The sequence below is a fragment of the Conger conger genome, chromosome 2, assembly GCF_963514075.1.
Source record: "Conger conger chromosome 2, fConCon1.1, whole genome shotgun sequence".
Taxonomy (NCBI): Eukaryota; Metazoa; Chordata; class Actinopteri; order Anguilliformes; family Congridae; genus Conger; species Conger conger.
The window spans coordinates 55,186,564-55,210,263 of NC_083761.1; the positions used below are offsets into that span (position 1 = coordinate 55,186,564).

At 41.8% G+C, this 23,700-nt stretch overlaps 1 protein-coding gene across 1 annotated transcript in view; it reads left to right on the forward strand.

The window, feature by feature from the left end:
• parn (poly(A)-specific ribonuclease (deadenylation nuclease)) overlaps window positions 1–23,213 on the forward strand; it is a 27,205-nt gene extending 3,992 nt beyond the window's left edge. Inside the window, exons 10-26 of the mRNA XM_061233203.1 lie at window positions 1,415–1,457; window positions 2,271–2,351; window positions 2,467–2,523; window positions 2,679–2,756; window positions 4,118–4,161; window positions 4,257–4,299; window positions 5,082–5,157; window positions 5,305–5,415; window positions 5,841–5,910; window positions 7,867–7,922; window positions 8,011–8,097; window positions 8,187–8,261; window positions 14,682–14,856; window positions 15,857–16,014; window positions 16,291–16,378; window positions 16,866–17,035; window positions 22,286–23,213. Coding sequence (XP_061089187.1) covers window positions 1,415–1,457; window positions 2,271–2,351; window positions 2,467–2,523; window positions 2,679–2,756; window positions 4,118–4,161; window positions 4,257–4,299; window positions 5,082–5,157; window positions 5,305–5,415; window positions 5,841–5,910; window positions 7,867–7,922; window positions 8,011–8,097; window positions 8,187–8,261; window positions 14,682–14,856; window positions 15,857–16,014; window positions 16,291–16,378; window positions 16,866–17,035; window positions 22,286–22,335 — 1,462 coding nt within the window. The 3' untranslated portion in view covers window positions 22,336–23,213. The remainder of the gene's footprint in view (window positions 1–1,414; window positions 1,458–2,270; window positions 2,352–2,466; window positions 2,524–2,678; window positions 2,757–4,117; window positions 4,162–4,256; window positions 4,300–5,081; window positions 5,158–5,304; window positions 5,416–5,840; window positions 5,911–7,866; window positions 7,923–8,010; window positions 8,098–8,186; window positions 8,262–14,681; window positions 14,857–15,856; window positions 16,015–16,290; window positions 16,379–16,865; window positions 17,036–22,285) is intronic.
• The last annotated feature ends 487 nt before the right edge of the window (window positions 23,214–23,700 follow it).

Consider the following 23,700-nt stretch of genomic DNA (forward strand, 5'->3'; position numbering starts at 1 on the left):
GCCCTTCAGATGTGTAGGAAGAATCTATATGCCTAACTGTTGCAATGAAAATTGTATCTGTTGCCATTCTACTTATGCAGTGGTGACTTGGATGGATGTGGGGATATTGTGGTTGAATTGGCATCTCTGCTAAAGAATATCATTGTTTTCGTCACTTTACCCAGTGACATTCTGAAAACGTCTTAAATGGAGCATGGCTATAAACAAAGGCTGCCGTTTATCCATTTCACTTACAGAATACAGTTCCTTTTTAACTGCATACATGCACTTTATTCTCATTGATGAGAAATTGACTTTTAATCCTTTTTAACTGCATACGTTGGTACTGAGCGCATGGTATAAATGTGGTGTGTAGAATGAGTGGAAGTGAATGAATGGAAGTACTTTTTCTTTTTAAATCTTTTATACTTATTGATGAGTTTGGTTCTAGAGTGCACCTGATTTTCGTTGTATGTCTACAATGACAATAAAGAATCTTGATCTTGAGAATCATTCAGTGATGTGTGTACCCCTTTTTATTTATTTATTTTTTCTCTCCTAGGATTTATTTATTTTTACTGTGCAATTTAAGTTTTTGTACTCCTTAGGTGGCAGTGCTTCTTGTATAAAATTACAAAGATAAACGTCCCCTCTTTGTTTTCCTTCCTAGTGCCAATAGGCAATTAAGTTTGTTTCTTTGTTGCAATTGGCAGGCTTTGAAAATGCTACTTGTCAGTTGCTGTAACAGCAAGTTGACGATAGTGGGTTCAAGTCATCTATTTATGAGTGGATAATCCTATGATGTTGCAATGATACAGGGTGTAGTTGGTATATTTGATTGAATTTTAGTGACTTGATATAGAATACTGATATAGCAACTGTAGACATGGTGACCTGGGCCCAGTTTCGTAATACCCAATGGACACTCATTTAATTCACAACAATATCTTTAGCCTAGCCCCATATGTTTCTTTAAATCTCGGAACAATTGGCATTATTAAATGGATGGATTGAGAACTTCTTGTGGGTTTTTACCATTGTGGTTGTTTGTATCCTTTCTCAAATGTGTGTTTGGCAACCCATGAGTGTTAGCATCTCTATTTGGCTCTGGGATTCTTCAGAATTCTGTGCAGATCTTTGCAGGTTGTTTTAGACTGCCAGCTGTATTGCTTCCTTGTTTGATGGTCTACCTGGCTTACATGGAGACTCTCACCTCATATATAGTAAAGATTGCTGCCAGTGTTTAAGCTGAAACAGAACATGTCATGAACCAAAACAAGATCAAAGTCTTTCAGCTGAAACTAAACTGCATTTAGGTTAAATGTTCTAGTTACTGAAGTTTCAACTAAAAAATGACAGAATGTGATGGTGTTTTTCTTGTGGATGGTTATAAAATGAATGGTATCATAAATGTTGATGTCTCCCTCTGCTTTAGGTATCCTAAGGGTCTTCATGTGGAAACCATGGAAACGGAGAAGGTATTCTTACGGTGCAAGTACTCATAGCTTGATAATTCAGTCTTGGTTTTGGTAGCGTTTGCTCGTCATAGGTTTAAAAATATGTGATAAAATGATTTATACATCAATCTTTTTATCATACTGTCACGAGCTGCCTACTGGGGTAGTATTCAATTCAGACCATGCCTGCAACTGGTACGCATGCATTCTGCTTTGTTCCTTTCAACTGATTTGAGTGAGTCAGCTACTTCTATAGAGCTGGCTTTATTTGGATTGCAATAGAACATTTGTGGTACCTAAAGTGAAAGGAGCCAATGAGTTCAGCCTTTACTGTTTTTTGGAGCATCATGGCTGTGTTTGTGTGTAGTTGTGCCAAACGGTCCATCATGCTCTCATTTGACTTCATTAGTCATGCTGTCTGAACAAATTGGGTTATTTCAAATACATTTCAAATTACATTTACAGCGGAACTATTGCTTTTTCACTTGAAATTTGCAAACTGTTACATCTGTATGGCCTTTAACAAAACTGGGCCTACAATAACAATTTTGGATGGTTTTTGGATATTCTTTGTCTCTCCCTGTTGTGGTCTTTCATTGGATACAATAGAATGTCATAGTCATATTTGGACCCCACTTTCAGTAAATGGATCAAACCATCACGATTTTCTCATGCTCAAGTGTTAAAATTAGGATTCACAAAAGGAATGGAGGAATATCAGGTTTTCCCCCCCCATATAACTGTATATTGGGATGATGATATTAAATTAACCAGACCTTTTTTTTGATGATTGTGCTTTGGGTGATTGTCGGTCCCTTGTGATGCGTGTTGTAGAAGGAGCGGTACATCCTGATCAGCAAAGTGGATGATGAAGAGAGGAAAAGGAGGGAACAGCAGAAGCAAGAACGAGAGCAGGTAAAAACGGTCGCCGCTCTCTGCACTAATGCCTGTTGGCCCATTCAGAGTTTTAGTGGGAAGAGTGGATGGATATTCAGTTTTGTCATTTTAAGTGCTGAAACTGATTTTCTAGGAAGAGCTGAATGATGCTGTTGGATTCTCAAGGGTCATACATGCAATTTCAAAGTCTGTAAGTAAAATATTTACTACATTTGTCCTGAATGATGTGCAATAAGAACAAGAATATAAGTGCAAGAACAAAATACTGAGAATAAAAATATTCACAGTTAAAAATAACATTCTCCCCAAAAGTCCATGTGCTAATGCACTTTTCTACCTTTGCAGGCGAAGCTCGTTGTTGGCCACAACATGCTTCTTGATGTCATGCATACCATCCACCAGTTCTACTGCCCATTGCCTGAGGTAAACCGACAACATTTATCATTTAACCTTGAGAGTTGTTGTCTTGTCTTTCCACCACTTGGAAAAATGGTCATTAAGTACATAGGGGATGCTCAGATTCAACCGGGTTGTGCAGGACCATGGCCACAGTATTGTACCACTTGCCAAAGTTGAATGGCAAACCTGAAAATTCTGACTTCGGAAGCTTGGAATTTTTCCCCCATTTAATTATTGCCATTTTCTCCTTCAAGAAAGCATAAAGCATACTGGTTTCACTGCATCTTAAATTATTTTTTTGTGTTTGTTTGGGCCTTAGCCATTTCTCACATGGCTTTGTCTTCATGGTTTCCCCCAGTAGTGGAGGAGCTGTAAATGTTTGGATTCACAAGCCTCTTTGCAAACATCACAAATTCAGTTATACCTCACTCTGACTCCAGGGAATGGTAAATGGTTGGCATTTATATAGCGCCTTTATCCAAAGCGCTGTACAATTGATGCTTCTCATTAACCCATTCATACACACACTCACTCACCGACGGCGATTGGATGCCATGCAAGGCGCCGACCGGCTCGTCAGGAGCATTTGGGGGCTAGGTCTCTTGCTCAGGGACACTTCGACACAGCCCGGGCGGGGGATCGAACCGGCAACCCTCCGACTGCCAGACGACTGCTCTTACTGCCTGAGCCATGTCGCCCCACCAATGAATATATGTGTTTGATACATGTGCCATTTGCGAAAATTGGTATCATCGAGCCATATGGTCTTCACCAGGCCCGGTATAGGCTGTGCCATATTAATAGCCTATGCCTAAAGTTGGAAGTTTGCAAAGTTCATTTTATTTTGTAGTTGCTTAGAGATTCCGTTTTTATTCATGCTTCAACCTCTTATTTGCTTCTTTTATTAAATCAGTGCTGGTTTACAGTGAAACCTTTTTTTATTCCTTTTGAAAATGGGGAAGCAGAATAATTTAGCAATTTGTTGTGGTTCACCTTGTAACTTTGTGTTTGCTTGCAAGTGGCATGTCCAGCTAAACCAGCAAGTGTATATTGTTTATGGTCAATATTGGATTCATGGACGACCGTGTCTTAATTGTGCATAATTTCTCCTGCAGTGGCTATTGCACCAGTGGCTGTAGAGCTGCTCATGCACTGCAGAGTGAAAAGTCCCTGGCTGCTTGTGTAATGGCATGTAATTCTAGACTGATATTTCAGTGACCGACAGGTTTACTCATGTGACTGCCTGTCGTAAGGGGGCATAATGAAGAAAACCTTTCCATAGTTACACTATGAATGTGATTTATATTGCATTTGGCATCTTAAAAATAAATAAATAAATAAAAATAAAAACATACGAAACCTATGAAATATTATTGTTATTCCAGGACCTGAGTGACTTCAAAGAGGTTACCATGTGTGTCTTTCCCAGGTAAGAATATTGCTTCATTTGATTCCTTGTTTTTGTTTTCATTCCCCCAACCTAATTGTGTGCTTTATCTGTTTTTATGCCCCCCCCTTCTCCAGGCTTTTGGACACAAAACTCATGGCGTCCACACAACCGTTTAAAGTAAGGCTTTCAGGGTTTCTGTACATTTTCTAATTGTCCCATATTGCGTATTTTCCGGTGTTTATTTTAGGTCCTGTTATCCATAAAAAGGTATTTATGTGGTTTTAACGACCAAAAACGCCTTCAACTCTTTTGTAATCCACATGTGGTGGTGGTGGTGGTGGGGGTGGGAGGGTCGGGGTGAAACAAACTACAAACAAAAACAAACGAGAAATGGTCCTTGCATTTATTCCAACTATGTTGTCCGGAACTAAATTACTTTCAAGTTTAGGTTTAATCTTGGATACGCCTGGTTAACTTTAGTAGAATCTACTTAATGCTGTAAAACAGTGAGATGGACAGTAGACTGTCTCCTCACCTGCCACTTGTGTGTCTGCTATATACATGATTTTCAACAGAAACCACGTGCCTTTGCAAATATAGCAGCTTTTGTGCCTTTTCAGGGCAGCTGTTGGTTTGTTTCAAGCATCTTCTGACCTTTAATGTGCATCTCTATATTTATTATGCAAATAATGTATTATTCCTATCTGACATCTCTTTACAATGGAATGAATACGAAATTGTTCAGGGTTTGGCAATTCTATACAAATACCGAACTTATGCAATAATCCGTTATGCAATTAAGTCGATTCTGTGGACTGCAAAATTCTAATTATGCATTTGTTAAAATTATCATGGCTATATAAAGAATCTTAGTTGACGACACATTATTTGAGATTCTTGATATAGGGAGGCTAAGAGTATAAAGTTGCAAGTATTACAGTGTGCAATTTTCTTTGTAGGAGATTATCAATAACACATCATTGGCAGAACTGGAAAAGCAGTTGAAAGAAACTCCTTTCAAGGCCCCAAAAGTTGGTAAGAAATCATTGGACTGTGGCATATTACAGAATTTCTGGTATAGTAATGGCACAAATGTGTTATGTGGTTTTGCCAACCATAGTCCTCAAATATTTTGACTATTTTATTCTATTATCCATTTTCATGTTGCTTGATTCATTTCAGAAAGTGCAGAGGGGTTCCCGAGCTATGATACTGCTACAGAACAACTCCATGAGGCAGGCTATGATGCCTACATCACAGGCCTGTGCTTCATATCCATGGCCAATTACTTGGGTACTGTGTTTTATTTCTTTTTAATTTTTTCTTCTCTAGCAAATCGACTTAAAGCCCATCCACACCAAGGATTATAACAGTAACTATAATGATAACAATATGAGCATCCACACTGCTGAACAATGTTCTGTTAATGGCCTCTGTCATCTGCTATTTTGCAGGTGACGCCTTGTAAATTTGGATGAATTTTGATTGGCTGTCAGTTTCTCGTTCATGCAGCTGGGGCAAATCTCTTATCTCTATGATATCGTTTGTCACTGTTGTAGTTGGACTACATCCACTTTCATTAGAACGACATTCATATTTCTGGTTATAGTTATCGTTCTTGGTGTGGATTGGCCTTTATTCTGGCCATTAGAAACCATTTAAATAATTATATTAATAATTAATTTAGTTATTGTGGATCTCCATGTTTTCTTCCTCAGGGTCCTTCCTCACCCCTCCCAAGGTGCACATATCTGCCAGGTCCAAGCTCATTGAGCCCTTTTTCAACAAGTAAGTTTAACTCTGAAAGCACTCTTCTCCTCTTGTCCTTGTCCATTTGTTCTCAGAACAATTATCTTATAGCCTGATGTGCAGTAGATTTGATTCTTGCGGGTTATTTTGAAATGAGGTGTTTTGGGGCCTTTGTGTTGTGTCACGGTTCCAATACGTGGATGGACATAACGATCAGTTAAGCACCCACGTGAAGCGCCTTCCTCCTATTCGTGTCTTGAGTGTCTCGCCTGCAAACTTTGGTGTGATTAGAGGCCACCAGAGGAGAGAGGGCATGCTTCAGAACAGAACGCATACTGAATGACAAATGCAAGTGAAATGTTGCAGGGGTGTAGAGTTGGGCATTTCAAATTGGAGAGAAAAAGCATGTACAGATTAGATGGTTGTTGGCTTGCAGAAGCAAGTAGAATGGTAGGCAAACACCACTAGAGCTAGAGATGGACAAAGCAGTAATAACCCACAAATCATAGCAAACACTGCATTGCCGGCTTTTATAACTGATTTATGCCTATAATGGGGTATAATTTGCAGCCTTGGTCTGTTCAGGGTCCTGTAGTATACAGGTATTCAGACAGGGAATACTGGCAGGGCCCTTGAGCATGATTCACTGTTACTGACTTGTAGCAGAGGGTTTCAGCAATGCCCAAGTACAAGCAGGGCATTATTTATCTCTTTAAACGGATGCCTTTGTCTAGGATCCCTTTCACCGCTTAAAAATTACATTTTCCATTCACGGGGTCACACGTTTACTGAAGCGATCTGGGTTTTGTCCCTTGCTGAAGGGCAGTGCTGCGCCAGGGAATGATAACGCTGAGATTCCTTACACATATATATATATATATATATAGTTATATTTCCTCCTGATATTTGTGCCATGCCATCGGCTTATTGTTCTGGCTTGTGCGAGGATATGAATTGCATTTCAATGTTAGCCGTTTTTTGTTCATTGGTAAATGCTGATAAAGGATGATGTGTTGGGGACCACATTTTAGGTTACCTTTTTCACCAAAGGAAAAAGGGCTGTAAATTGCTTAATTCCATCAGCAGTGCTTCAGAAGGAATGATCCAGAGAATGGACTTCTTGATTGTGTATTGTTTGTATGAATGTTTTGTTGATAATGGAGTTAACAATTGACTGCAATAATATTTATTTTACATTACATTAATGGCATTTGGCAGACGCTCTTATCCAGAGTGACGTACAGTTGATTAGACTAAGCAGGAGAAAATCCCCCCCCCCCCGGTGCAATGCAGGGTTAAGGGCCTTGCTCAAGGGCCTAACGGCTGTGCGGATCATATTTTGGCTACACCGGGGATCAAACCGCCAAACTTGCGGGTCCCAATCACGACAGGCCTCCCTACCCAAGCTCACTGACTAAGCTCATGTGCCAGAGCTTTTCAACATTGCTTGTTTCTGATAAAATGTTTGGCTAGCTTGCCAATTTTGCTAAAATTTTATCCTCAGTGGGTACCTTTATTTTGAAAAATCATTTTCAATTTGTCTCTGGCCGTAAGCAGCAGCAGCAGAATGGATGCGCTGAATCTGTCGTTGCCGTGAGATGTGATTAGCGCTCCGCCTGTAAAAGGAAGTTGTGGGTAATATCAGGGTAAATAAACTAATGAGGCCTTGATATGCCTTCAGTCTGTAGTAAATTTCACAACCGTTTTGCTGTCCTTTGGTGCAAATTAACAGCCTTATTCAATTTAATGGACGTGCTGCTAGTGCATCTGTTCACTGACCTGATATTGTACCTGATGTGGTACAATGATGGTCATGGTCTTGTTTTCTCCTTCGAGGTTTATCTTCAAAATAATGGGTTGTTACGGGTCTTCCAATATATTTTGTAAGCATGACTTTGATCAAGGGTCTGCAAATGTGTTAAGTGAAAGCATGACTTTGATCGGGAATGGGGCCAATTCGTCATTTGATGGGAAATGCGGTTTCTCTTGCTGTAGGCTCTTCCTCATGAGAATCATTGATATTCCGTACCTCAACATCAGCGGTCCAGACTGTGAGTATATTTGAGCCCTCTGAATGTATTTTTTGAGTTGACTACATGCAGCATACCCTGACCAAACTGTGATCATCCTCTTCTGCAGTGCAGCCAAAAAGAGACCACGTCCTCTACGTCACCTTTCCCAAAGAGTGGAAGACCAGTGATCTGTACCAGCTCTTCAGTGCCTTCGGTGAGCTGCTCACCAACCTCACAGGCTCCCCTAATGTTAAAGCTGCTCCCCCCTTCCACCCTGTAACTTCCGTTTGTCCATGTTTTCAGGAAACATACAGGTTTCCTGGATTGATGACACGTCCGCGTTTGTGTCATTGAGTCAGACGGACCAAGTGCAGATTGGTAGGTGCAACCCTGCGTTTTCATCTCTCATTAGTGGCCTCAGTGTCTGTGTTGAAAAGTTCTTCTACACAAGAACTGTAAACGCTAATGTAATGTTTCATAAAAGGGAGGCAGGTGCAATGTGGAATTTATACCATGTAGTCTTTATTAACCTTGTTAAAGTACTGCAAATTACTGCTAATTGGGAATTTCTGAAAACCATGCATTGAACTCTGGTGTGCACAAACTTGGAACATCTCGATGACAATTCTTTGTACATGTTCTGTTTGTTTTATAACCGCTGTACAGGCTTACTAAGTGGCAATGAATATGAGCTTCATTTAATGGCAGAAGGTTTGATTCCATGGAAGAATTTTAGGGTTCAGTCATTCTTTTTTTTCTTTTTCTTTTTTCCCCCAAGTTTAAGTAGATTGGCTGTTTGGTTTGTGTGTGTGCACAGATGGCTTTAATTCTATTAGCTGGGGGCTTGGTGATGCTCCAAATAGCATACTTGGAGCTCAATCTAAGAGGAACATTTATCCAATGAAATGGATGTGTTCTAATGTAAGAAGTGGTAGCTTCAATTGTGATTTTATAAGAAGTCAGCCATGTGATCAAATTGCTAGTTGGGGTCTACTTCAGATGAGCCTATTTGAATTATGCAGCGAAATAAACTTGCCCATTAACCTTCTCAGTCCCAACAGTGCCACTTTGCACTCGACTTTATACCTTTTCAACCAATCATGAGGCCCTATTAATGGGATTGAAATGGTTAAAAAAAGAAAAGTATGATCTACCATCTCGCCCAGGCCACAGGACACAGTGCTGCTCTTCCCCGTTATATAAACTGCCCCCACCTTCAGGTGTGTGGCCTGTTGCTAGGGTCTATCCTGCGCACTCTGTTTATAAAAAGCCAAAAGCGTCTTACTCGATTGGCATCGGCGTCCCATTCGGTCTTGTGGGGCTTCCGTTACGGCATGCGCTTTAATTCATTTCCGATGATGCGGCGCACGCTTGGCCCGTCTGGATAAGGCTCCTTTGCGCACGCTAGCTCAGGAATGCGAAGCATCCTCGGGTTGACTGGACGTGCAGCGTGCGGCACGCTAGCAGGACTTCCGCGGCATGCTTATAAAAGGAGCCGGGGCTCTGCCTCTGGGGGCCGGAGCACGCCCGCTATGCGGGGAATGCGACCCTCCGCCCGGGCACTACCTGCCTCCGTTGCCCGAGAAGGCTGCAGCGGGAAGCCTCCTGGATATTTCCGGCTCCCTGTCAGGGATATCCCCACGAAGGTTTATAAAAGGCCCTGGAATGTGCGTGGCGAACGGCTCCCTGCTAGGCTTCTATTTTAGTGCAGGCCCTCGATGAAACGTAATCGTCGGAGGAGACGTGCAGTTATGGTGGATGTCCAGCAGATGGGATCAGTCACACATTTCAGACGCACTTGAAGTCCTTTTGTAGACTTGTGGTGGTAGGATCCACTCTGACTGTGAAGCCGTTTGGCTTGTCGCAATTACCATTTAAGGCCGACGTATTCCATTTCAAACGGGAAACATTTTTTCATTTGGGAAAGTACATTAATGTGCATTTGTGAAAAGTCAAGGCCAAATTGCTTGGCAGTGTGATTGTCATCCCCTCCATGGGGTAGCTCCAGCAGAGACTAGTTCTTTGTTTACTCTGTATTAAAATATCCTATATGTTGTTGAACATTAAGGATCCTACTTATGTAGCTCACAACCACATCTCTCTGGGGAATAGGTGCATGTTGTGACTAGTGTAGGGTTCATAATGTGGCCTCCTCTGTCAAAGTAACCTCAATTTAAGACCTGTTCTGCCTTGAGGAAAATATTTCCCCTCTTCCACTAATCCCCAAAACTGCACTTATAGGGCTACGTCTCTCTTTCTGAATGGAACAAATGGAGTAAATTATCTTGGTTCTCACCAACATTTTCATGTTGGTTGGCTTGCTCTCCAGACTGCATTTTCTCTTGGAGATTAAACTGTGGCTGACCGTTCGAGTCTTCAGCCATATAGACACTTTGACATGCAGAGAGGAATGGGGAAATTGTTCCGCTTAAAGCACCCTAGTTGACAATTTTCATTTTTCGCTTTTCACTGATGCAGATTCAATTGTGACCCAGAATTGACATTTCTGTTAACCTCTGAATAGCCCGGCACAATTATTCCCCCCCCCCCTTTCCTGTAGACTGATTTTGTTGAATAGAGGATGGCAGCCATGCTCACAAGCTGCCCTAGATTCATTCTGGTTTTGCGTCAGCGTGTACATCGAGGTATGCTGCTGGGCTGGCGGCTTTCTCAGAAGGGTCATGTGAAGAGCCTCTGATCGCAGCAGGCCAGGAGAAAGGGCCTGGGACGGGCGTCAGAGTGAGCGGAGAAGGCAAGGCTGACGAATAGCCCGAGCTGTGGAGCGGGAAGCCCTGGGTCTCGAGCATGCTCGAACACACGCTCGATTGTGTCCAGCAATCACTGCATAATGAGCGATGAAGTTATGGAAGTCATATGCTTTGGCCATCACATGGCCGGCCTGAGGAGAGTGCTGCCTTTTATTCCTCTTTTTCACGTTTGGTTGTTTACTTCCTTTGAGACGCCAACAACCCTCCCCCCTTTCCCCACTGCCCTCAAATTTGTGCACAGCTGACCGGCGACAGAGTTTCTAATTTAGCTAGCTTGACTATCTCATCTGCTAGTTAACTCCTCCCGGCAAGGAAGGGTGTCTGTGTGTGTCTGTGTGTGTCCCTTTGAACAGATCTTGATAAGATCTGAATTTTTTTTGGTTATTTCTGTCCTCTGCTGGAGAAAGGGGGCAGTTATTTCCTCTGTGGTATGTGCGGCAGCGGTTTAGATTTTGGAGTGCGTAGAAGTCCGTTCGACTCGTCTTTGTAGTTTGTAGTTCAAACCCCATTGTGGCAGTCTGATACACCACGGTTCTTGTGTGACTCAGACACACTACCCATGCTCAGCGCAAGCTATAGGAAGTGGCCAACTCCTGTGAAGGAGAAATGATCATTTTTTTAATAGCATCTCCAGTTTTTCCTGCATGGGCTGTTTTGAGAAGACTCCTGAATACAGGGGCCAAAATAAAACTCCTCTCTAGCTCTAGGATGTGACCGCAGGAAATGTAACAAGCATAAGATTTAAAGTTTTTGATAGACCTTTGTAGTCTTCAGTTAGTGTGCAGAGTTAGCATCTGCTTTAGACTGGGATATAGTTAATCTGATTCTAACTTTAAGCAGAGGTGGAAGCTCCATTTTCAGAAAGTAAAAGTACTCCCCAATATTTTCTTCCACTCACCTGTATTTGTTAATTGGCACAATTCTTCAGTCACCTAATTGGTGAAATCAGCTGGCTGGAGTTCATGGGTGGGAGAAACACTGAACCTTTACTTATTTTACCCCTGGTGTTTCCACCTCTTAATCTGAGTGAAATATTAAATGGATTGTGATTAAAAGGGAACTGAAATATTGATAATGCGGAATAGTTTTCTGAAGTTCTGTACAGATCAGGTGCAGAGATGCAGCCTATTGAAAGCCTTGGGCTTAAACTTTAATTTATTATTTTTTAAATATAGACACCTTGGATAATTGAGTGCTCCATTTGTCATTGTATCGGCAGGGCTTGTTTACACTGTTTCCAGCAGGCCGGGGCTGAAAGCCTGCAGGCAGTACACAGGAGGTGGGCGCTATCTGACGACCCCAGCTGGCACATACACGTCCTCCCTGCCACCTCTTACCTTGCAGTCCTTGCCAGGAAACACGCTGCTCGTTGCCAAAAAGTCCGTTTGTTGGAGCAAAGATGTTTTAGCTTGTTGAGAGAGCGCAGTATTGCATCATTGCACCCCTGGTCTCTTGGTCTTGTTCAGGCTTTGCTCAGGGCTGGTATTCTAAACCGTTCATGCGTCTGCGTTTTGAGTGCTGACATTGCACTTGTGACTGCTGCTTTTTAGTTTCTGATGTGCCATTTTGTCCCATTTTGAAACATTGAAAAAAAAAAAAAAAAAAAAAACATTTCTCTGTTATAACCTTCTGTAAAGAAGGGCTTAAATTGCTCAAGTGGGATAAAGTTGCAGCTTTCCTTTTTGGAAATTTTCTCCTGCATAGAGGGTGGGAAAAAAACCGAACAATTCCTGTACTGTTCTGATATTGACATGAATTAGTCTATCCATACCTGCCGCTGTGATGGGAGCACTGTTGGCTAGCTTCAGAATTGACCGATTTGACTGTCTGCATTTTTTTGACACTAGAATTATTCAAGGGTCACAAAGTCAGCTGATGCACACTTGACATGCATGCATTTGCATTTGGCAAACTGCTGATTTTTCTGTTAGGGGCTGTGTTTCTCAGTGCTTTAAAGCCCTCTGGCTGTAGTTACAGTTTTGTGGGGGGAGGGTGGGCTTTGTTCTGTACGGCTGCCACACGGTAGTGCTGACTGACGGGCTTGTTTGAGCACACATTTCAGTAAGCTCTACAAGCGCTTGGTGGAGACGCATACTGGCGTCTGTCCACTACGCCCCTGCACAGGAGACCGAGTCATCAGAACAAGGCCAGCCATCTGTACAGGTGTGATAAAGGCGCTATCGCCCAACAGCTGAGTCCAGCTCTGTGAACGGGAACCGCAACCACACCGGCTTCACTGCTAGGCCTTAAGCCACTGCCACTGCCACATGGGACCATGTCCTTAGTTCAGAGTGAGGGCCAGTCTCTCCCTCCATTCGAGTGTCTGGGGCATGTAGTGGCACTTTCGCATCAGAGCTGCGTAAGCAAATGCTGTCTTCATTTTGATGATTGACGCAAACTAAATATTAGTTGCTTTCAGTGGTATTTTGTATTGCTTCTTTTTCTGCTGTTCATTCCCATGTAATCGGTGGAAATGACCAAATTCTGAGGGACTCTTTGTTCTCAGACTGAAGCTTAGCCACGTGTGCATTGATTGCTATGAATGCTCCAAATTACTTAGAACCTTGCAAGGTTACCATCAGAAGGTTGGTGGAAAATAAATGTGTAAAAAAACTGTAAAAATACAAAATCCATAGTTTCTTTGGAAATGCACCACTATAGTTCAAGCAAAATTAACATTCGCAAATGTATTTTCATAGTCCTTTGGAAAATATCTGTTAAGCACCTTTCAACTTCCCTAGGGCAAGTTTGTGTAAATTAAGTACTTCTCTCATTTTCCTAAGTCTAGCACTTCAGTATTTCCCAAGCACTAAACTTTTGGTTTGATTTGGTTTACTTTGGTGGCTGAGTCACTGCTTTTAAGTCTACATGCATGTTCTTGCCTACCGTTAATCTCTCGGCTCACTGGCTTTCTGACAGTAAGTCAAATGCTTTTCAGTGACATTTGACGTGGGGGAGGGTAGAAAAGAGAAATGGTTCTCCTCCCCATATAAACCTGAACAACCTGAATTATAATTCAAATCTGTCATCTTTTGATGTGGTATTTGAAATGTAATAAATTAAATGTTCTCCGTCTGAAGTGCTGAGACTTGGAGCGTCCTGTAATGAAGTTCTTCTAATGTGTATCTGAACACTGTGACGCCCGCAGTTTGGGGCTGCTGGATTCATTAGTGACACCAACCCGAGGAACTCTGGCCTTCCCTCTAAACGGCCAAGTCACGTGGAGGGCTTGCTCCTCTGCCTGTAGGCTCTGCTACCCCTCTGGTTCTAATTACAGGGTCCATGCAAGTTTAAACATCTTGGCTCATTAAATGCTGAGTGCAGTACTGTGGACCTCCCGAGTTTTGTCAAGCAAAGGCCTCAAACATTTAAATGGCTGAATAAGGTGAACCGCCTCCTTTTGAAGTTGTTTCTGCAGTTGCCATACGATGTATTCATTATTTCTGTCAGTTGGTATAATCACTGGGACTGTCGGTAATACTCTGGTAATACTCATCCCAAATACTTTGATCCACTATTCTGTAATGGCCTGCTACACTCCTGATGACTCTTTCCCATTTAATGAGTCCTTTGTAGAGGCGCTTTGTCACTCGCAATATAAGAGTTTTGGATTTCCGTTGAGGTACCAGGACTATCTCAGTTTGTGCATATTCCCACACTATTTCAACAGAAGCAGGACTGTCCCTTCATCTTTAAAAAAAAAAAAAAAAAAAAGATTTTCATATTAAAAGTGCCGAGGTGTGGCAGTTTCAGTCGCAGGGTGTGGCAGTCGCCTGATGGACGAGCTCTGCCAAGCTCCGAGGGCCTGGAGGGATGTGTGCATAATATTGTGAATATGGGTAATGCTTACCTGGCAAGCACTGTTTTCCAAACGGCGGAGCATTGATCTCTTGCGGTCTCACTATCACCGATCTGAATCAGTGTTGCGGAATTGCTTTGTGTTAAGAGGTGTTGCATAGCGCACGGGTGCCTCGTCTCATCATGCGGTTTCCTTTTACCCCCCACGCCCCCACCCCAAATAAATCCACAGCCATGAACACCAGCCGTTACGCAGAGAGCTACCGCATCCAGACGTACGCCGAATACCTGGAGAGCCGGCAGGATGACAAGCATGGTCGCAAGAAGTGGTCTGAGGACGGCTGGGTCAAGTCCCACTTCAGCACCAGCAGCACTGTCGTGCCCAGCTATGGGTACAACCACAGCCAGTAAGCTCCTCTTCTGCCTCCACGTTCATGGCCTTGGGGCACTCAATTTTATTAATTTTTGTAACTCGTGAAACTCTTGCCCAGTCCCCGTGCTGTTGCTTCATATTTCTTCTGACAGGGCTAAAGCGGGAACCTTAAGGCGAGTCCTGATGTCAGGGTTTCAGATTTAGGGCGGTATCTGTCTTCTGCAAAGACTAATGGCAGTTACTTAATGAGAAATTATGAAAGATGTGGATGCTGGCTGTGTGCCATGGGTACGCAGCCCACACCACAAAGGGGACACCCAGCATGCCCTTACTTGGTAGCCTGATTCCATATGCTGGTTGTTCACTGTTATGAAAGTAGGCAATTGAGACATTGTGTAATGTGTATGACTCTACTGTTATAGATCAGTGTTATTCCAATTTCAATAGTTAAATTATATTTATTGGTCCTATGCATTACATAATCCTGCAACAGATGTTTGCGAGATTATTTCAGTACTGTACACCTTTCAGTTTCAGGTTCAGATATGCATGATTCTGTGCAAGAACTGCAGGGAATCTTATGTGATTCATACACTGATCAAAGTGGCAGCATTGGAAAAAAATTGCAATGCATTTTGTACTTATTGAATGCCTTGGCCAGTTCACAAGGTGTTTTTTTACTGTAATTTCACTTGAAAACACTTATTACAATTATGAAGATGCTCATTATCCAATGAGTCTTTATTCCATACAAACAATTGAAATTGAATTTGCTGGACTCAATTACATCCATATGCATGTGTTACTGAATGGGTGAAATTGTGCTGAAATCTAGAAATGGCAATTTTAATGAAACTTGATGCGGTGCACAGCATATATCAGCAGCACAGGAGTGATCGTCCACCAGAAAATATTTTGGCACATCATATGATGGTGCATTCTGAGGCACTGGCTCTACCGGCTGACCCTATGGCAACTACGTATGAGAAGGAAGTTTGGGTTTGGGTGTTGATGTCCCTGCGTGTGTCTGTCAGGACGTTCACTGGGAAGAGGAGCATCAGTCCCATTCAGGAGGAGCAAGGCTCAGATGAGAACGAGGAGGGAGATGCGGAGTCTGGCGACACGGTCAGCCACGGCGGCACTTGGTGTCACTCCAACGTCGACAAGAAGAACAAAAAGATGAAAACCGACGGTGGGAATGAGACCCATTTATTTTTTGAATTCAGTTATACGCACTGTTTGGAGAATGTCTCTCGCCATTTATTTCGGTATGAAACTGAGGTAGGAATGGATTTATGGAATGGTGTCAAATTGAAATTGTGCTCATTTGCTGGTGCTCGGATGTGCACCCCGGACTTCTCGGCCTTTCAGAGCTTAAAATTCAGTTCTGTGCGTGAATGCCGTTGGTCGATATTGTACCTCTCACTTGTGGTGGTTTGACATAAAAAGGAAATGTGTTTGTTGGCAGCTTTGAATACTGGCAGGACGGCAGAGGGTGGACAGGTCCCATCATACGCCGATGTCTTGGACAGCAGGACTGAAGACAGCTGGCTAAAGTCAGTACATTTCCTCAGCCCCTGCATCCACTTCCCACTAATGACATGCAAATTCCAAATGTACTGTTTCTTGGGGAATGAGTGTTTTGCTTTTTTGTTTACATTCATAATTGACTCATATCCGTGAGTTTGGTGCACAGATGCTGTGTATATATATCGGGTTAGCTGGTGGTGGAAATGCCTGGTGAATCATAATCCAAATTCCTTAAATGGCCTTGAGGGAAGAAACCTGGTCAATCATACTGAACAAAATGAAATGCTCAAAGTGCCACAAATTGCTGTATGGCATCACATGATGGTTAAGTTGAAGGCTTAATTGGTGGGGGGGCACCATGGTCAGGGCTATGTTTGAGAAGAATCTGGGGAATTTGAAGTTTAAGTGGAAGTTTGTTTTTCATGGATAATGAACTCTGGTGCAGATGGGAGTTGTAGTCCTCAAGGTTCCCATCTGTACGGCTGTGAATCCTCCCTCTTATGGTTTTTGCAGGCCAACAGCAGAGAAAAGGAACATGAGCCCCATTCAGGAAGAGCAGGGCTGCGATGGCACGGAGGAGGATGGGAACGCGAACACTAGCACCTGGCCCCTGCTCTCTGCCACTCAGGGCAAGAAAGGCCGCAAAAACAAGAAGAGGAAGACCGAAGGCGAGCTGCCAGCAGGCAAGTTTTCATAACGTTGACATTTTAATTGTATTGCTCTTTGTTGATATCAAGTCATGTAGCTATATTAGGCTGTGGTAAATCAGGTTTGTAAAAATGGTTTGCAACAGATTCGCTAGATACCTGAGAGTTATGAGCGTTAAGTGACACCATGGCATCCAGAATCGAGTGACAACAGGTTGTAATATTGGCCATTTTTGGGTAGATTAACTAAACTGGAAACGGGTAACAATGTCCCAGTTACAAAATGTCACCTGTATTGGTTAACATGGCATATTGTAACAAAGTGATATTTAAAATGCCATAAAGGGCTCATTTTATGAAATGTATGCACACATAGAATAATGAAAGCAAAGACTAATTTAAAGGAATAATGGATTACGTACACACAGTTGATATTTTGTATTTATTTTTGACTAATTGAAGCAAGGGTCATACACTGGTTTCCAACATGGTAAAGTAGTGTGCTTTATTAATGATTGAATTGAATCAACTGAAGTTTGATTCAATTAATTTCCCTAAAAAACTGGTTTCACAATTATTGGCACCCCTGGTTTAATACTTTGTGCCAACACCTCTGGCAAAGTTGACTGCCATGAGTCTTTTACTATAATTTGTGATGGTGTTAGAGAACACGTTTAGAAGGATTTCTTTTTAAATCTCCAAGTAAAACCTTTCAGAATCATTGACATGGACACCCCCACCCCCCTTCCATTCAGACCACAGATTTTTCATGTGATTTAAGTTGCATGTTTTCAGGAGACTGAGGTGGCCAGTACATGGTAATTGGACTGCATCTATGTAGTGCTTTTATCAGAAGGGCTTTTCAGATAATGCCTCATTCACAAACACTCACACACCAAGGCAAAAGGCTCCCATGCAAGGCATCAGCTGATGACTGCCCTTAACTCCTGGGCTAATGTCACCCCATGGATGTTTTCCCTTAACACTTCAATTTCAAGGGACTGATGGAATGACACCATAGTGTTCCTTGGGACAAAGATGAATTCCATTGCCAATTTCACTTTATTTGATGTGCAATAATTGTTAGGGGTTCCAATAATTTTGATGATGGTTTTCTTAAAAAATCTGATTGTGATGGACATTGATGAGTATATGTGTTTTCCACCACTTATGAACTTGTTGATTATCTGTTTATTATATTGTATGCATTGTTTTTATCACCGGTGCCACTAATTATTGAGCCTACTGTATATAGATTTTTTCATTTTAATGGTGAAGGAGCAATCGCAAGGCTTGGTTCTGTTCAAATGTATTCCAAAATAGCATTTATGAAGGTATTGTGTAACTTCCTTCCTGCAAGCAATAAATCTGACACTTCACCTAATAATAGCATAATTTATCACTGGTCAAATTACTGTAGCAGAAAAATGCCACACTTACAATGCACTCTATTTCCAGTGGCTATTATTTGCAGGTATCCTCGTTTGGTACTGCAGACATTTGTGTCCTTCCCTTCCCTCCCCAGGTCCTGTGACCAGAATGTCTCCCCTGTGACACACATACCATACAATTACAATGTAGTGCTCCTCCCCCCCAGTGGAGGCTGTACCTCTAGCCCTGATTCATTGGGATTATTTTGAAAGTTGTTACAGAGCTCTCAAATCATAACTGTATAAATGTCTGCAATTGGTGGAGGCACATAAACCTCAGTGTAGTTTGTCAGGTGAGTTTTGCAAATGGGACTGTTGGTTCATATTGTCAGTTTCCTGGGACAAATTAAAAGTATGCTTAGAATGTCTGTCGCCTCATGACTGCACCAGCACGCATCCTTCGGCACGCCTGCAATGTCAGTATCACAATCGCTTGTTTGTTTTTCTATTCTCATATTCAATTAGTGAGGTTGGCAGTGTGTCATGTCCCAAAGTCTCATTGGCGTTTGTGTATATATGCATCTGCCAAACAAATCTATAGGTTTACATCACCCATGCAGTCACATCTGCTTTCTACATGTGCAGGTACTTGTTTTTTCTAAAAGGCTTTAGTGTTCTGCGACCGTTTTGACATTTGACCCAAGCTACTGCATGTGAAGTAACTGTAGTTTATCCTTTTAGCCTCTTTAAGGGCAGCAGGTCTTAGGGGCTTTAATGTTAATTTTAGAGTGTTATCGAATCGACCTTTAAGAATGAGTTTTGATTTAAGTAATTGAAACCTGCCAGTGCAGTGCACCAGCAATGTATTTGGGGATGGATTGTCATTCTGTGATCCTGACTGCTCTTATGATCTGGCAGTAGATTTCATTAAACCTAGTTTTGTCATTTTGCAAATGGAACTTTTGTGTGTGATCACAGTAATATAATCACATCTTGAGACCATTAGCCATGTTACTGGATGGATGTAGTAATAAAAGTAACTTGTTCCATTTAGAAGCTTTTTTGCAAAGCTTTTCTGTAAATCTGAAATCTTATAATACTAATAATAATCCTACAGAACACCATATTAATTAAAATCGGTTATTAATTTTCAATCAAGGGCTGAAATATGAGAGCAGAAGGTATTAAGTGTTCTAAGTATGCAGGCTGTTCAATGCCTAGAAGCCTGCTAGGGAAAGCTGATATTTATCTACCTATAAGTCTGCCTAGGTAGGTGGCTAGCTTGCTGCATTGAGAAATTTTATGTTACTTTATTTATATTTGAAGTCGCACACAGGAGCAGTTAATGTACATTCCTCAACTGGCTGTACTCGTTCGCCGCGTGTTGGCATCAAAAAACAATTTGACATTATTACACAATTGCATGCATGATAATGAGTGCAGTTTTGGCCTAGGTATGGCTCTTGCGGTTGCCCGTCAGTTTCCTGTGGGATGCCACAATTCATGGTGAAGTTTGGCATCTGCATGCTGAATTTCTACCTTTTGCTTAACACAGAAAATTGTAAAGTGTGTCACGTCCTGCGAGTCACAACCTCAATTCCAGACTCATCTGCAAAGCTTTCCCTTGTCTAGATAACTCTGCTCAATGTGATTGGTGCCACCAGATTTCTGAATTTCGTTGGCCATGGCCTTAAATTTAACACAGTCACCCTCTTGCATATCCTGACCCACGAAGTGAGTGAGTGTTCCCCAGTTGTCACCTCTAGCAACGTTGTGCTTTGCTAATATGGTGATTTCAGTGTTTCGGTCTCCAATTTTTATGGGAAACTGGAGAAAAGTGTGCGCAGGTCAGTGTTTCATCAGCTTTTTGTCAGTGTGGCCATGGTTGTAGATCAGTTCGATCTCACTGAATGGTTTTCAATATCAAGAACACTTAATTTCCATTGCAAATATTAATATGCTAAATATATGTCCATTGCTATTGTAATATTTCTACATTACATACATTGAACGTTGGAAACTAAATGCAACTCAGAAAATTATCAGGTTCTGGAATTTGAAGGAGATGTTGAAAGTTTCTTGACTCCCTCTTAACACACAGTTTAATAATCGAAGGCAAACACTGGCCATGGGCCTAATAAATTATTTTGCTTTGATGCCACCTAAATTGGGGGGAAAAATGGTAATGAAGGGTTTGGTTGCTCTTAGTTTAGTTGCTAGTAGGCGGTGTGTATTCATTTGTACATCATTTTCAATTTCGCCAGGTTGATGACCTAGCACCAGTGGTGACCATTCTCCATTTTCAAAAATGGCTGTCAGTGTGACTTGCATAATGTCAGTGAACAGCTCTTAATACCTGCCATTTCCACTTGTGCACTCTTGCTCAATATTTAAGATTTGCAAACCATGCCCTAGGCATAAGACTGACAAAATGATACTGGAGATGCACTCCTATTGCCTCACCCAGTTAGCATCATTGCTCTTCTTTGGACCTTTGTCGTTCCGAAGGAGATTTGTTCTGCCTTTCCACCCGGAGATGGTCTACTTTCTGTTCTCTCTCAATGAGCCGATTGGTTCCTTGCATGGCACCCTTTCTCTGTGTGTGCATGCGTGTGTGTGTGTGTGCATGCGGCATTAATTGTAAAATCACTATATAAATGCAGTCCATTTACCTTTTAGCTGTAATGTAATATTTGATGGGCCAGGCTGTCATGTGAGACGAATGCAAACACAAGTGGCAATCTTCTAAGCACTGGATATATTTGTATCAACTTACACATGTTGATTTGTGCAAATTAAGAAGGCAAAGAAATGGAACATAATTTAATGTAAATAAGGGGAGGAAAAGGTTTTTGAGCGGTAATTATTGTTTATATATCATGTCGGATGGTAGCATCTACCAGAAAATCCTGTTTGGCCTATTGAAACATGAGCTGTAGTATAAAATGGGCAATTTGCTGTGCTAGGGCAGGAAAAGGAGTGAAGGCAAATTAAAATGTTGGATCCTGCTTTCTGTTTGGCACATTGTGGCCTCCTGTTTGCAGTGTTCACTGGTTCTTTTGAAGCTCTAAATATAACCACTTAGACAGAAAGGGTAAACCTACCCCCCTGCTCCACTCGAGTGAGTTTTTCAGTCCCCCCCCCTCTTGTGGGCCAAATTGGGAGTACTGCAGTGTGTCTGTTGTGCACAGGGTACACCGTACAACCGTCAAAACAATCTGCCTATTAAAGCTGCCGAATGTGATGTGGCAGTCATAACTTTGCAGGGAATTGATGTAGGACATGTACCTTTTCATCCTGCTCCACTTGTATCTCTGAATACAGAGTTCCTGGTTAGCCGGGCTGTGTGGCACGCGGTCGCCCGTTCGCTGTATTGTGCGAGATCAGCTCTCTTAAGAGGTTGGGTCCGTGATTCTGGAAAGGCGGCGTGACCCGGGTGCCTGCAGTTACATAGTGTATGAACACACAGCTGTGATCACCTGCGTGCCTTATTCGTGCTGCCTTTGTGAAAGACTAGATGGTTTTGAGTAACTTTTTTTAATGTTTTTTTTTTTTTTTTTTTTTTTGGAGCAATCTCGAGAAGGTCAGTTCACGTATTGTGGAACGGTTTGTTTGTGTAAATCACTTTAAGCATGGTTATTCGGTCCACTTCCTTCCAACTCTGCTCTGAACTAAACTGAATTTTCACTACTGGCATTGTGAAATTTGAGGTTTTGATCCTTTAAACTGCCCCTGAACATTTCTTCTTTAGGAATATAAGTTTGACCATGTATTCCTGGTTTAGCAAGGTGATGCAAGCACCATTGATGGCCAACTGACTGAACTAACATTCTGGCCTCTGCTCAGTATTGCTGCCTATGATGAATGAGTTTAATCAAGGCTTTGTTTGATCTAATTCAGTTCTGTACTGTTGCAGGTGCTGACACGACCTCTTCAGCCTTGTTCGACGTCCCGCAGGTCTGGTAGCATGAAGCCCTAATGGTCACTGAAATCCCACAGAGAACGTTTCCCACGGCAGCCACACCTAGCGGTCTAAAAAGCCATAAGAAAATTTCAGTGTTTAACGGGTAAAAATGGTCCGTGTAAGTTTCACAGAAATATGAATCTGCTGCTGTTTTTCTGTTGTATAGTTTTTGTTTTTTCAATGTGATTACAATGCCCCCAAACCTTTGCATTTTGCCCCATTTGACCTAATATCATTCTTGGAGAAAAACAACCCTCTGCTGATGGTATCAGATGTACACCTCCCCATTAAACGTCCGCCTTCCACACATGCTGTGCATCTCATGTTCATACTGATGACTCACTTTGTCTGGACAGTGCTGTGTGACTGGGAGGAGGGGGATCTCACTTTCTGTTGTGTATTGTAATTGGTTTGTTTTAATTTCTAGTAATATTCACACGCTGAGTGTTTACAGAGTGGATGGTGTTGAAATGAGAACAACATTAATGAATGTGTAGGTGTTTATTATATGTGACTTGACTGATACAGTAAAAATAGAAATGAGTCATTAGGGTGTACGATTTTAATTCCATTTGTCTTTCCTTTTTAAATATGTAGAACACAGTCCTCCCCGTTTTTAGCTAACAGTAATACTGTTGTTTATTCCGTATTGACATTTTCCATTTATTTCTAGAAAGTTTAATATAGTTGGCTTTTTTTGTTTGTCAAATTTTGTTCAGTTTCATGTCAAGTCTTTGTTGTGCTAGCCACTCCCTGCAGATCACTGCTACTGTGTCAAAGAATGTTTTGCTAAATGTGTTAAAATGTGCATTTTTTTGTACCATAAAATGTAAAGTATTTCCTTAAATGGGGGAAAAAAATTAAAGAATGTTTCTTAGTATGACAGTGTTGCATTCAGTTTGTTCATGCACCCTTGAATGTAGAGCTATAATTTGGAAGCTGTTGAGTAACTCTGCATCATTCAGATGTCGGTACCAACCTCAGTATTGACTTCTGTAAGTTTACTGAGAATATTCTCAAAGTGTCAGATGTGTAAATGTTTGGATCATCTGGTGTAACACTAGATTTATGTCTCATCTCTGCAAGTGGAGCCAAGAGTTCTTCCACATACAGTTGCATGTCTCTGCTTGATGTTGAAAAGGCCAGGAGATTTTTTTTCTTCTAACTTCAAGTTAGTTGAAGAATGCTTGTCGTTTGCACAATTGCCCTGTGTGTGGTGACTGGCTGGGTGAAACGAAGCCCCGTTCTTTGTTTGACTTGCCCCCCTTCATTATATCCGTTAGCCTTTTGGCAGTGGTGTAGTTCCACTGAATGTATGGCTGGTGTCTAGCAGTGTGTGTGGCTAACACGCTTTCGCAATTATAATA